Source organism: Gigantopelta aegis, chromosome 6, assembly GCF_016097555.1.
Source record: "Gigantopelta aegis isolate Gae_Host chromosome 6, Gae_host_genome, whole genome shotgun sequence".
NCBI lineage: Eukaryota > Metazoa > Mollusca > Gastropoda > Neomphalida > Peltospiridae > Gigantopelta > Gigantopelta aegis.
The window spans coordinates 33,049,253-33,064,235 of record NC_054704.1 but is presented as its reverse complement, the minus strand read 5'-3'; the positions used below and the strand labels follow the sequence as shown (position 1 = coordinate 33,064,235).

Here is a 14,983-nt window from a genome sequence, read left to right as displayed (position 1 = left end):
ACACGTACAGTAAACATAATGGTAGGATTTTAAAACAAAATGTTGGTTGATGACTCTAAAATGCTACTCCAACCCATCCGCCGTGAACTATGGTGGCATAGAACTGTCATTGACATAATTTATAGGGCTAAGATTTCTACAATATAATTGTCATACATTTTCAAATCATGTTAATATTAACAAAATGCCTAGAAATATATCATTTTGTCATAAAAAGGTTTTAAATTATGTCATTATGTCATTATGTTCTATTCCGCCATAATTGTATTCATAGTATAACTGACCCAAATTCCAATGAACTGACATTGTCATACTTTTGTGATAGTATTTGAAATATAGTTCGGTGTCTTTTCAAAACAACGTCAAACAAGCATGTTCTATTGTGATTTATTGCAACTATTTGGCATTCAGTTCGATGGTCATGCATTAAGTCATTTCAAAATAACGAAAGCCACGCTAGTGAATACTACTAATAACTAAAAACGATATTAACAGGCCTTACTGACAATACGCATTTCAATAATTTACCTCTTTTGTGGAATTACGTTACAGTCTACTAAAACCTTTTTTTTTTTTTTTTTTTTTAATAGATATTTTGAATAAAATATGGTCTATAGGAAAGTAGGTTTACCTCTAACAACAAAACCCCCCAAACAAACCCAACAAAAAAACACCCCACCATTCAGAATGGTACATTTAAATATAAAATTAAAAATGACATCCCTTTGCTACTCAAAGCTGCTTAAACGAAACACCTATCGTGCAGACTATAAATTAAACAAGGATGTGTGCGTGCACGTAGGCACACACAAAATACACACGCACACACACCCTTTAAAACTCCAATAAACATACTTTAAATCTGTTCAGAGACCTTACATGGCAATTTTGAATTCGCGATGGGTTTTATGTGGTATACGTATTGTAATAAGTTTGTACATGAAAATAAAAGATCATTGTACGGCTAGTCGTTAATATTTGTCAACTTAATCCTCATTCAAAAGGCTTAGTTCAGCCAGGTGTTGATTTTTTCGTTTTGCTTAGTCATCAACTTTTACCTGTAAATGTAAATCATAAAGACTGTTACAAGCTACATATCCGGGGTGGGGGTGGGGGTGGGGGTGGTGTCAAAACGATTAGCATAGGCATACGGTCTCCCGTTTGTATAGGGTGCAGGCCAATGTTTACCCGAATCTGTATAATAATATTTAATTAATTATATTAGCATTACTTCCAAACGGCCATATATGGTTGCAAACAAATCAATAAGCATTTTTACATGGTGAAAACGTTTCAAGAAAGCTCATTTTGCCCGAACGTCTCTGATATTTTTTGCCCGATTTTGAAGATTTGTTCCATACCTGGGGAATTGCCCCCCCCCCTCCCCCCCCCACACACACCCTGTCTAGTACGCGTCTGATTAGATATTCGGAAAGGCCCTGACGAGTCCCAGTTTATGAGACTTTTTATTATAATGTTAAATACCCCGACCCCTCAGCCGAAACAAGAAACATATAAAGAAGAAATGAAGTCTAAAATGACATCTGATACTAAATATTGAGAAAATATTCGATAACTGTTCCCATTGCACCCACCCACCCCTTCTTTGTACTGATCTAATACCAGGCACGTACGTCGAAAATATTTTAAATAATACATTAAAGAATGATTTCCCATTCCACGGTTTTAATTAGATAAAACCGTCAGAAAGTGACAGACCAGAAAGTTTCCACGAAACAATACCATGAAGGTTGTTAAATCATGAACGTTACAGAAAAGGGCATATTTCAAAATACTCGAATTGCTGTCAGATGAAATTTGAAACTTTGTCCTTGTATTAATTTTAAGTCATTCACATTACATAATAAAGTAACATGGTTTTGTAGGAGGTAAGAGGATATGCATTAATGCCATGCATAACACATTCCTTAGTTAACCCATTTTGACTTAGTGAAGTTTAAATAGTTTTGGTGTCGTGCATGGATAGAAATCAGAGATGCCAATTTAACAGATTCAGAACAGACATCATTGGCTATAAATACACCACAAAATGGCTCTAACCAGTAACTACTGTTTTGTCTGCACATACACTAAATACACACCCAAACCAATTCTAGGGCATTTCTCCATGAATAAAAATAGGCTAATTTTTTCCCAAATTAATGAAAATGCCAGAACATTTATTTATATTTAGCATTAAAGCCAAACGACTATATATCATTGCAAACGAATCCCTACACATTTTAACATGGATTAAAATTAATATAATACTGTTGTGGGTAGAATGATGAAAATACAAGGTAAAAAGGTTTTAGGCTGTCTCATTTTGCCAGAATATCATTATAGTTTTTTTTTGCTCCAGCTGGGGGGTGGAGGGGGAGGTGGGGCAGTAAAGGTGGGTGGGTGTTCAAAATGACTGGTGGAAATGCCACATGATACAACAGCCTCTTTGGTACAGGTAATGGTATAAAAGCATCAAATGATGGACATTCCCTCACTGGCCTCAGTGGTGTAGGGGTTAAACCACCGGATATGAGGCTGGTAGGTACATGGTTCACATCTTAGTATAGTCTCCCACCCAGAGTGAGTTTTAAATACTCAGTGGGTAGGTGTAAGACCACTATACCGACTTCTCTCTCACTAACAGATAGCTGTCCGAGTTGTCTGTAGAGTTCTGGGATAATTCAGCAAGCATCACAGTTCTGGACAGTTTGTAGTGGCACGGCAAAATGCAAGATTTCTGTTTAAGAGTCTATGTATCAACAACAGGCAAATGTTTACAAATCTTTGTTCCACCCTTGAATGGAAGACAGTGAAATTGTCACAACACCTCAGCACAAACTATTTGGAGTCTTGAATACTTATTAAGGTTATTTCGACTCTTGGCCTAGAGTATGACAAGAAAGGTTGATTTATTAATCATTGACTGTTGGTTGTCAACCATTTGGTAATTGTGACATAGTCTTAAAGTGGAAACCCACTTAATTATTTTTTAGTAGCAAGGGATCTTTTATATACACTATCTCACAGACACAGTAGCACATACCACAGCCTTTGATATACCAGTCATGGTGCACTGGTTAGAACAAAAAATTGCCTAATGGGTCCACCAATGGGGATCGATCCTAGACAGACCAAACATCAAGCGAGCACTTTACCACTGGGCTATGTCCCGCCCCCAGAGTACGAGAAGACACCAACTTACACCACATAGGGGGGCGTCACGTAACCCAGTGGTAAAGCGCACACCTAATGCAAGGTCGGTCTAGGATCAATCCCCATCGGTGGGTCCATTGGGCTATTTCTCATTCAAGCCAGTGCACCACGACTGGTATATCAAAGCCGTGGTATGTGCTATCCTGTCTATGGGATGGTGCATATACAAGATACCTTGCTACTAATGGACAAATGTAGCAGGTTTCTTCTCTATGACATTGTCAAAATTATTATGTGTTTAACATCCAATAGCCAATAATTAATAAATCAATGTGCTCTTGTGGTGTCGTTAAACAAAACAAAAGGAGACACCAGCAGCGGGATACTGATTGGGATTCTACGGAAGATAAATGATCCTACAAATTCTAACACTGCAACTAAAAGAAAACAAAGAAACCAAATGTGTCTGAGCTATTCTAAATGGATAGATAATAACAAACTTGAGATCACAGCATCAACTTAATTTATTGTTTTTATTTGCACAGGTATCACAGTTTCTCACAAATTGAGATTTTAAACATATTTCCAAAAATGATTCTACTTTGAAATCAATGTACATGCCATAGTTACGTACACATCAAAGCCATGTTAAGCAGTCTCATTGTGGTAACTCCTTTAAATAATTCTAAATTGATAATTATATGTATAAGATATGAACATCCAATAAATTAGAATCATAATTATAGAAAAATATACACTGTTGACCTTATTTGGCTCTTATAAGTATTCTAGAAGCAATAAATAATTTTATATTTATATATATATATATATATATATATATATATATATATATATATATGTATATATGTATATATGTATATACATATATACATACATACATATATATATATATTTATATATACACTCATGTAGCCATGGAGAGGAGGGGCACCAAACCTCTCAATCACAGCTCTTAACCCCCTCCATTTCCTTTTATATATGTCTGTCGGCCCATAACGTGTAAAAGACAATGTTGGTGCCCCAATATAAAATAGGGGGCTCCCATACTATCTTTTACATGTTATGGGGACAGGCCAATCCACTCATAACTGACACACTTACACTCCTTACAATCCACTCACACACCAAACAATCCATTCACACATGATCCAATCCATTCCAACATGATCCAATCTATTCCAACATGATCCAATCCACTCACACCATTTACTCTCACACTATTCAATCCACTCACACCATTTACTCTCACACTATCCAATCCACTCACACCATTTACTCTCACACTATTCAATCCACTTACATACCATCCAATCCACTCACTTCACCAAATCCACTCTTATCATTCAATCCAATCACTTCATCCAATCAATTTACACACCATCCATTCAGAATTGACACACCATCCACTGACACACCATTCACTCACATACCATCCACTGACAGACCATCCACTCACATACCATTCATTGACACACTATCCACTCACATATCATTCACTAATAGACCATCCACTCACATACCATCCACTCACATACCATCCACTGACAGACCATCCACTGACAGACCATCCACTTACAGACCATCCACTTACATACCATCCACTCACATACCATCCACTGACAGACCATCCACTCACATACCATTCACTGACAGACCATCCACTCACATACCATTCACTGACAGACCATCCACTCACATAACATTCACTGACAGACCATCCATTGACAGACCATCCACTCACATACCATTCACTGACACACCATCCACTGACACACCATCCACTCACAAAACAGCTACTCCTGCCTCACACCGGCTGGTGGGCATCACACTAAGTTCTGTCCAGATGTCTGTCATTGGATTGTAACATTCCATGGAGTTGAGTGTCGCTGGTGGAGTGTGCATGTTAGAAAACGTCCGTCCTCCAATCACGTACAGGATCCCATTGACCGTGGCCACGCAAGGACCTGCTCTGCGGACATTCATATTCGGTATTTCTGTCCATGAATCCTTCAAGAAAAATAAAAAACCCAACTGTTCGAATTCAAAATGCCAAAACAACTATTGCTACAAAAATTAAATGTTTGTAGAAAATAGTTCAAAAGATATTATCAAATAAGGTGGTACCATGAACAATTTATCAGCACAGTACTTTTTACTAAACCTGAAATTACTGTTTGAAACAGAAATTACTTTTGATGCAATGCAAACTAAAGGTTTCAATACTTTATGATAAATTACTTATTGTTAAAGTACAGTACTCGTTATACAATCTAAAGTTACTGTTTCGATACATTACTCATCATACGATCTAAATTTACTGTTTTAGTATAGTACTCATCAAGAAATCTTAACTTACTATTTGAATACAGTACATGTCATGAAATCCTAACTTACTGTTACAGTACAGACAGTACTCGTCGTGAAATCTTAACTTACTGTTATGGTACAGACAGTACTCGTCATGAAATCTTAACTTACTGTTACAGTACAGACAGTACTCGTCATGAATTCTTAACTTACTGTTTAAATACAGTACTCGTCATGAAATCCTAAATTGCTGTTACAGTACAGTACTAATCATGAAATCCAAACTTACTGTTTCAATGCAGTACTTCTCAACTGAGCTGAGAGACCCTTCATGTTCATTCCATCCTCCCACGGCGTACAGAAACCCATCCATGGCTGCCAGTCCGACGTAGGCCCGTCTGGTTCTCATACCGAGCAGTCTCTCCCACACCCCTGTCACCGGGTTGTACTGGTGACACTGCTTAAGTTCCGTTCCCGGGTCACTGAATCCACCAACTATGTAGATTAAATCTGTCAGTCAAAACAAAATTAATTTTTATTTACCAACACCCCACCATATTTTGAATTGTAAGTACTGAGTGTCAAACAATTGTAATTCTTTATGGATGGCATATTCTAGTATTTACCATCTAAATTTTAAATCTTGGATACAGTAACCCACCAGTAAAGGTTGATAAATGAGACATTCTACCATAAAACATGTTTATGTTTTAGTGCCGAACATTTGTGGTTCAATGGAAATGAAACAAATACAACCAGATCCAGGACCTTTTTTATCATTTCTACTGGGAATTACAAATATATCTATATATGACATTAATCAATAATACAGTTTTGATGTTTCATCACAATCAATACTATCAAAAGTATTTTGGAATTTGTAAAGAAACATAAATAAATAAAAAGCTTTATCCCAAAATGTGTTTGGTTTTGTTATGTATAGTGTACACCATAATTTTCATTCTTTTTCTGTTCAAAAGTTCATAACATATAGTAAAATGTAAGTCTTTAAAACCATTTGATTTGACTGAACAATACCTTGATGTTCCACAATACCCATTGCAAATCTTGGAGTCTCCATTTTTCCGACAATGGCCCAAACACCAGCTTTTGGATCGAACTTTTCAAAGGAATTACCAATCTCAGTTCCCACCCAGCCACCAAATGCATACAGGCATCCTTTGAACTCGCACACACTCAGTCCACACCGTGGAAAATTCAAATTCGGTTGACTTGACCACACCTCGGACACCGGGTTAAACGACTCTACTGTGTCGCTGATCAGTGAATCGTTCTCTCCACCCACGACGTATATGTGTCCATTCAGAATTGCCAATCCGTGTCCACTCCGAGCGTCAGTCATGCACGGCATCACGTGCCACTGTTTGTGAAACGTGTCGTATCGTTCAACAGTCACCAGCGTCTGAATGTCGCTCCACCTGGCTCCTTTGCATCGAGTGTAACCACCAATAATGTAGATGTTTTTTCTTGCGCTCCGACGAGGCTGCACGTAACAGGATTTCAGCCGAGACAGCTGAAGTTCGAGACTGAGTTTTTTGTCCAGTCTGACGTCCTGTAGGAGTTTCTGCAGAGCAACCTTCAGACTGATGTCGGGGCAGTCTTCTACATATTTGTCTATCTGTCTGTTAGGAATGATGGACAGTCGAACCGGGTTCATTACTTCAAAGAAAAATCTACGCCGTGATGCAAGGTCATGATTGATCCATTTCATTGCAGCTTCAAACACCTGATGCAATTAAGAGATTTTATTATTTAAATTTATTTTCTGTTAAAGAGAACTTACAGATCTAACTTATTGTTTACATGGTGATATATTTGTAAGAATATAATACAAAATTTGAAGACCCCCCCCCCCCCCCCCCCCCCATTTTGTTCTTCTGCTCACATACATATCACTGTATCAGCAATTATTTTAGCAGTAACACAAGAAAAAGCTAGTCATATTTGGTTCACTGGTCATAAATTCCTCCACCAAAGAAATAATGTAACATGACATACTTTTATGAACAACAACTCATGGACAACATTTAAGTTTTTCTTTCTTATGTTTAACATATTTATCTCTATTAATATAATATAATAATGCTTGTATTTAAAAGATACATGTTTTGTTATGGTGTGGGGTTTTTGTTTTATTCTTTGTAGTGTTACTGATAAACACAATAAGGCATCAAGGAAATGTATGTAATATAACGTTTTAGAAACTACATATTAGAAAGTTCACATTATTAACTTATTCACATTAATGAATTTTTTCAGTTATACCTTTTTTTTCTCTCTCACCTGAAATTCATCTTCCACTTTGATAAATTCACTGCTAAGCAGGTGAATCAGATTGTCTTTGGGTAAAGCGAGGAACTCGTCGGTATTCTTCACCTGCAGGAAGTGGCTGTGCAGGAAACCCTCGGCAGCGTGTTTCAGCTGATGACAGCAGTGAGCGTCTGCTAACCTGTACACGCCTGTCAGAAAGACAACAGATCTGTCTAAAATTAGGACTAAACATTTTTGTGTTTTCCTTAGTGTCTAGGAATGTTTAATTTTGTAGTTCATTCCTTTTAGGGTTATTTCAGAGAACTTATTATATGGCAGGTATGAGGAGAGGGACACAATATTTTTTGCATGCTCACCAATCAGAAAATAAAATTCAGTTTAATGCATGTATGCATAAAGAAAACTTTCCAGCAAACCTATCAGATATAATATGTATAATAACAGGGCCGTAGCTGGGATTTTTTTTGGAAGGGGAAGGGGCAGATGAATTCTTAGAACAAATGAGCATGGAAGGCACAAGACACTAGGGGGTCCGGGGGCATACCCCACCGGCAATTTTGAAATCTAGAGGCTCTGAAATACCATTTTGCAGCTATTTCAGAGAGGTTATATACTTAAAACCCTTTTTACAATTTTCTTTAAATTTCTATTATTTTTACCAGATTTGTTTTTTTTACGGCCCTGAATGACTGTACCTCTTTCATATGATAATTTTTTTATCCGACCTTATTAAATCAGAAATCAGAGTGATAACTTGATCAAAAAAACTCTTCTTCCAAAAATAACAACAATGAAAAAATGTCTGAAAACAGTTTCGTCTTTTTTCCATGTTTCCTCACCAGTGCAATTACCTTAGAATGTGTTTTGTCATCCATGCTTTCTTCACAATACAACAATTTTGTATTTATGTAATACTAATAAGTAATTTTCTAAAATGTTCTTTTGACACCTGCTATTATCTATATACATGCATGGACAACTTAAGGTATTTTGTCACCTCTAGTTCTAGTTTTCTAAGTTATTGTATCACCTATACAGTTTTCTAAGTTATTGTATCACCTATACAGTTTTCTAAGTTATTTTGTCACCTATACAATTTTCTAGGAAGTTATTTTGTCACCTGTACAGTTTTACAAGAAGTTATTTTGTCACCTATACAGTTTTACAAGAAGTTATTTTGTTACCTATACAATTTTCTAAGAAGTTATTTTGATACCCATACAGTTTTCTAAGAAGTTATTTTGTCACCTATACAGTTTTCAGTATCGAGCTGACTTGTCATGTAGATGCAGCACGCCTCCATCACGTCACTCAGACCCAACATGTCTGCCAGAGACAGCAGGTCGACACAGTTGTCTGTAGTTACCTCCACTTGACCTGCAACAACAAGCAGGAGGCTAGTGAAAAGAAATAAATGTTTATTTAAACTAATCTAAACAATAAAACCATTAACATTTTTACAATTGTATCTCTACACAAGACATTAATAGACATTAATATTTTCACAAACTTATCTTAACGCAAGACAGTGAAAAGGATGTTTTGAAAATCTTGCGACTACTTCCATTAATCACTACAAGGTGCTTGACTTAAAGGATGGCCATTTCCCAGGATGATACATCCATTACCATAACTGGCATAAATCCATCCAACCCTATGAAAATATTTTAAACAAACAACAACAATTCATTCATTCATTCAAACTAGATTTTTGTGATTTTGTCCAATTAAGGTTCAAACATGATGGCCTTGGCATGTACCTCAGTTACCTGAGCTAACGATTAATGATAGGTAAATCTGGTAACAGCCAAATCTAGGATGCAAACTCAATACCTTCTAACCTAACGGCTGATGGTTTAATCACTACTCCAAAGAGGCCAGTGACAAAATGCAATATGATGAACAAACCTACAAACAACTGGTATACTGGATCTAGCTCAATAAAGCTATAAATTATCTTTACTCAACAGATAAACCTGGAACGTGTGAAGTCACCTGTGTACATGAAGAGAAGAGCCACCTTGAAGACATCGTGGTCAATCTCATGCATGGTAATTTCATCCTGGGCCTGTTCGGCCATGTGGCTCGTAAACATGGCCATGAAGAACGGACTCGCTGCTGCCAGGATGTGGCGATGAGCTGCCAGACTCCGGCCCTCGACGACGATGCTCACGTCACAGAATGTGCCGGATCTCCACATGGAGGCTAGATTACCAAGGAGAGTGTTGGAATATCCGGGTGCCTTGTGAATCAGTGTCCGTGTATTCCGGCCATCTCCACCTTCCTTGTGTATCAAAGACTGGCCAATCCTGCTAGTCCCTGTTGTACAGGAAACTGACAAACTCTTGACAGAGTTTGAAAGATGATCCATGTTCTAAAAAAAAACCCAAAATAAAATAAAGATTTTTTTAACTTATTCAATCATCCTCAAATTCTGAAAAAAAAGCTATAGTGCATGCAGTGATAAAATAAGCAGAATGTTTTACTAGTCCAATGGACAAATACATCTAAAAATCCACTTGTCCGCCAATATTTTCAGGACAACCACCAAGGTACATTTCGCTTGTCTGAATATACTTTCACTTGTCGGGACGTAGCCCAGTGGTACAGCGCTTGCTTGATGTGCGGTCAGTCTGGGATCAATCCCCGTCGGTGGGCCCATTGGGCTTATTTCTCGTCACAGCCAGTGCACCATGACTTGTCTGTGGGATGGTGCATATAAAAGATCCCTTGCTGCTAATCAGAAAGAGTAGCCCATTAAGTGGCAACAGCGGGTTTCCTCTCAATATCTGTGTGGTCCTTAACAATATGTCTGATGCATGTATAACAACTGCATCCCATCGCTCATGCACATTATAGCTGTTTGAATTTAAATGACATCAGTGTAAGCATCTGACTGCAATAACAATAAACTGAGTACATGACGCTTCCATTTTCAGAATGCTAGAAAGCTTTCAAGTGTCATTTGAAACTTTTTGTTTGAAGATTACTAATGCATCTAACTGTGATTGAAGAAAATATTGCGATTAAAAATACTGTTCCATAATTTACTAAATATGATTATAAAGTGAAATTATTGTGTACGAAGGAAAAATGATGGATTGGAAATTATTGTCTGTCATCAATCTTAGACAACAGGTGGAGGTACTGTAGTTCATCATTCTTAGACAACAGGTGGAGGTACCGTAGTTCATCATTCAAGACAAAACGTTTTACAGGGCTAGCTCTGGGTGATCAGAACATTTCACCAAATCATCTATTTAAACTATAAAAATGGCAAAAACCCAGGTATTTTCTAATAAAATAACAATTACTACAAGAAATTTATTTGCCAAATTAAAATAAATTTTGCCAATTGTTTCTAAAATTTGCAAGTGGCAAACTTGGCAAGTGCCAGAGCTAGCCCTTTTTTGGCCCATTATTTATTCTTGTGAAAGTTGTTTAAAAAGAACTGTCGATGTGTGGAATTACTGTGGAGGAAAATATGAAATTCTTTCAGCTTTAATTAATGAGAATCCATTGATACCAAATTGGATGTATACATGTACATGATGTATTTAGTAATTGATCACATCCGTAATATACTCTACTTTATACTTTAAACAATGCTCTACCACCAGCCTCGGTGGTGTCATGGTAAGCTGGTTGGTACTGGGTTGGTACCAGCTCCCACCCAGAGTTTTAATGACTCAATGGGTAAGTGTAAAACCACTACACTGACTTCTCTCAGTAACAACAGCCCCGAGAGCTGATATGAGGTGTGTGCCCAGGACAGCGTTCTTGAACCTTAATTGGATATAAGCAAGAACATAAGTTAAATGAATTAATGAAATGCTCTACTGAAAACAAACATACACCGATTATGATAAAAGCAGAATTATATGTTTGTGGACAAATACTTAAAAGTTGAAATAACAATCTGATTAAAATTAGCTCTACTGGTCTACCACATGTAATAGTGGAGCTAATTTTAATTAGATTGTTGAAATAACTTCACATCTTAAACTTCTTAAACCAAATAAATGATTTGCAGTGATTACAAATCATGAAATACTAAATTGGTATATCCTATTGGTGCAGAAAATTATCTGACAGATAAATGTGCATAAAGACAACTAACTTGCATCACACAACAGCAAAAAATCTAGCAGATAGCTGCCACAGCCTGCATAGGTCACAGGTGTGACAGATTTGTTTCACTTTATTTTTTAAAATGAATAGAGTTGTTTCCCTTTGGCAAAATGAACATGGACGTCTATTTTCGTATCGAGGGACGCTATGTCTTTATTTTAGTATTTTTAATAATTAATCATGCTCTAGGTATGTTGCAACGCATGTATCATATATTAGGGGTGTAACACATGTTAGGGAATACGATACATATCACAAATATGAGGTGACGAATACGAATATGTATTCACGTCCATGAAAAAAAACCTTGCAGTCTGTCCCATCATTCTTTGAAACTTTTTGTTTTGTAAATAATTTCAATTTGGTTTGACGTAAGAAGAAAATTAAAAGTGTTTTGAAAATAACAAACAAATACTATTGTGTACAATTTACAAATCAATCGGCTTAGAAATAAATAACTTGTAAATTTCATAGTATGAAAAAAATACGTTTCCCGTGGGATAGACTAGCTGGTATAATATCCGCCCGGTCCCCTCCATTATTATTTTTAGTTAGGGTTGAGGGTTAGGGTTAGGGTTAGGGTTATGGCTGGGGTTAGGGCTGGGGTTAGGGTTGGAGTTAAGGTTAGGGTTAGGGGAAGGGGGGACCGGGCGGATATTTTTCCGACTAGCTTTTGCAAAAAGGAAGAACAGATTGGGCGTTTTGTTGTTTTTAAAAAATAAAAACTGATTAATCATCGATTTGTCTGTTGTCTAGCCCAAAATCACATTCTTTTTAAGGAACACTAACATGTCCACATTTTCACAGAAAAGTGCAGCTCTCTGCTGTTACCACATCCCCAGCAGTTCTGAGCATGCGCTTGCTTGGCACACTTGTTGCTGGGAAGAGTAGATGTTTGTTTATATGGCTTAGATATGGAAAGAAAACACTGTGGTGTTTCCACTATGCAACCATATTTGTATTACCAGAGGTCTCGTTAAGAATTATTCAAATTTATTTTGTTTGCATATATCAAAGTTAATTTGCATACACTAACAAAATATGCTCGCCCGTGACTCTCACGTTAAGAAGTGAGGAAAGTAACTCGTAAGGCTGGTTGAATGAGACTATGCAATGTCATAAAGTATTTTGTCAGAAGCGAAATCAAGGTAGGCCTACATACCAGTCCAATGGGTTGAATAAAAAAGGATAGGTCTGTATGCTTGATGTAATGCAAAACAGGTCCGGACATTATCAAAACAATCAAATCAGTTAGTTTGAATTAGAAACATAAATTTTACAGTTAGCATTACATATATGCATTTGTGTATTTGGTTCAGCTAGTGACAAATACGAATGCAACTACGATACAGATCGCTGTTCGGTGCAACCGAATATTTGAGTATATCGTTACACCCCAATAATATGTCATAAACAATTGCACCAATCTATATATTTTATGATGCTATTTTCTACTGACAATCAAATAATTTTATTCAATTTCCCCGTTTTAGAATTGTACTTTAGAATTGTGTACTTTCCACCCCTAAAATCAAGAGGGTCAGTTTGAATAAAAAGATGTGTGTACTACTTGATCATGTATCGGTCTCAGTGGTGTAGTGGTCAGACCATTGGACATAAAGCTGGTAGGTTCTTCGAGTTCGCACCCCGGTACCGGCTCCCACCCAACCGGATAACTCAGTGGGTAGGCCACTACACTGACTTCTCTCTCACTAGTGACTAACAACTAACCCACTGTCCTGGGCACTCAGCCCAGATAGTTGCTGTGTATGCCCAAGACAGCAAGCCTAAAACTTAATTGGATGGAAGCACGGAAATAAGTATAAATGAAATGAAATGTACATGGAACGTATATATATATATGTGTGTGTGTGTGTATGTGTGTATATATATATATATATATATATATATATTATATATCAGTGTCAAACGGTTAATTTAAAAAAATAAAATCTGCACAAATTTTGGGTATGGCACCATACCCATTTTATCCTCTGGCAGAAACCCTGTATATATATATATATATATATATATTTATCATATAATATCTTACATTTTCAGTGCAATCAAAGTATGTGATATTTTTCAGATCACATACTTTAGAATTTGATACTTTGCAAATTAGATGTAAATTAGTCGAGGTCTCGGCACTAGGTTTATTGACATTTAAGCAAATGTACTTGGGTGACACTCCATGATTTGACGTATGCATTCATATATGACTATAGTCATCAAATAAAAACATTTCAGTGGCAGTTTGACACTGAAAGCTGTCCAGCGTTCAGAAAACAACAAACGTTAGGCATAACTTTACTTTGAAGTAAGGACATCCAAAATGACGTCATTCGAGTTTGACGTCATTTCCATTCAAAAATACACCGCACCACATATAATTAAAGTTGAGTGTACAGTTTACAAAAACACGTTGTATTAAGCTTGAGCTTATATGATAAAGAGATTATTACCCTTATGTATTTCGGTATCATCAATATCATATATTAGGAATAAAAATAATGTATTATGCTCACCAGAGGCTCGCATAATACAATTTTTATTCCAAATATATGATATTGATGATACCGAAAAACACTGGTAATAACCTCTCTCTCTCTCTCTCTCTCTATATATATATATATATATATACACACACACACACACACACACACACACACACACACACACACACACACACGTGTCTGTATTTATGTATGTATGTATGTATGTATGTATATATATATATATATGTTTGTGTGTTATTTTTTAAACATTGTTTTGCAGCATACAAACCGCTGTTTAAGGACTTTCCCTCACATATATTACTCAGACATATTTCAGTGTCCAGACAACTTCCAATATGCATTCTTCTTAGAGAACCAGGCAAGTCTTAGTAATAATTTTACAGCTTTATATTCACATGTACTTCTTATTTTTAACTGATTTTTTTAAGAGACTAAATTAATATTATATAAATTATTATATATATTATATAAATACAATGTATATCAGTGTTCAGACAGTTATACTTATTTAGAAAAAACACCCCAGATGAGTCATACATGTAGGTTATATAAATTAT

The 14,983-nt window shown here is 36.4% G+C and overlaps 1 protein-coding gene across 1 annotated transcript; it reads right to left on the bottom strand.

The window, feature by feature from the left end:
* Positions 1–3,662: 3,662 nt before the first annotated feature.
* Positions 3,663–11,981, bottom strand: LOC121375275 (actin-binding protein IPP-like). Its single transcript, XM_041502648.1, has 7 exons — positions 11,897–11,981; positions 9,772–10,150; positions 9,025–9,153; positions 7,789–7,964; positions 6,523–7,231; positions 5,774–5,994; positions 3,663–5,184 (listed from the first exon to the last, which is right to left on the bottom strand). The coding sequence occupies exons 1-7, from the start codon at positions 11,900–11,902 to the stop codon at positions 4,960–4,962; spliced, it is 1,845 nt and encodes a 614-aa protein (XP_041358582.1). The 5' UTR covers positions 11,903–11,981; the 3' UTR covers positions 3,663–4,959.
* Positions 11,982–14,983: the final 3,002 nt, after the last annotated feature.

Bases quoted from the DNA above. Each gene is read 5' to 3' on its own strand.
- LOC121375275 (XM_041502648.1), bottom strand. The intron at 7,232-7,788 runs GTGAGAGAGAAA...TAATTGCATCAG, and splicing joins AAGTGGAAGATGAATTTCAG to GTGTTTGAAGCTGCAATGAA. The intron at 5,995-6,522 runs GTATTGTTCAGT...TTTGACTGACAG, and splicing joins GGGTATTGTGGAACATCAAG to ATTTAATCTACATAGTTGGT.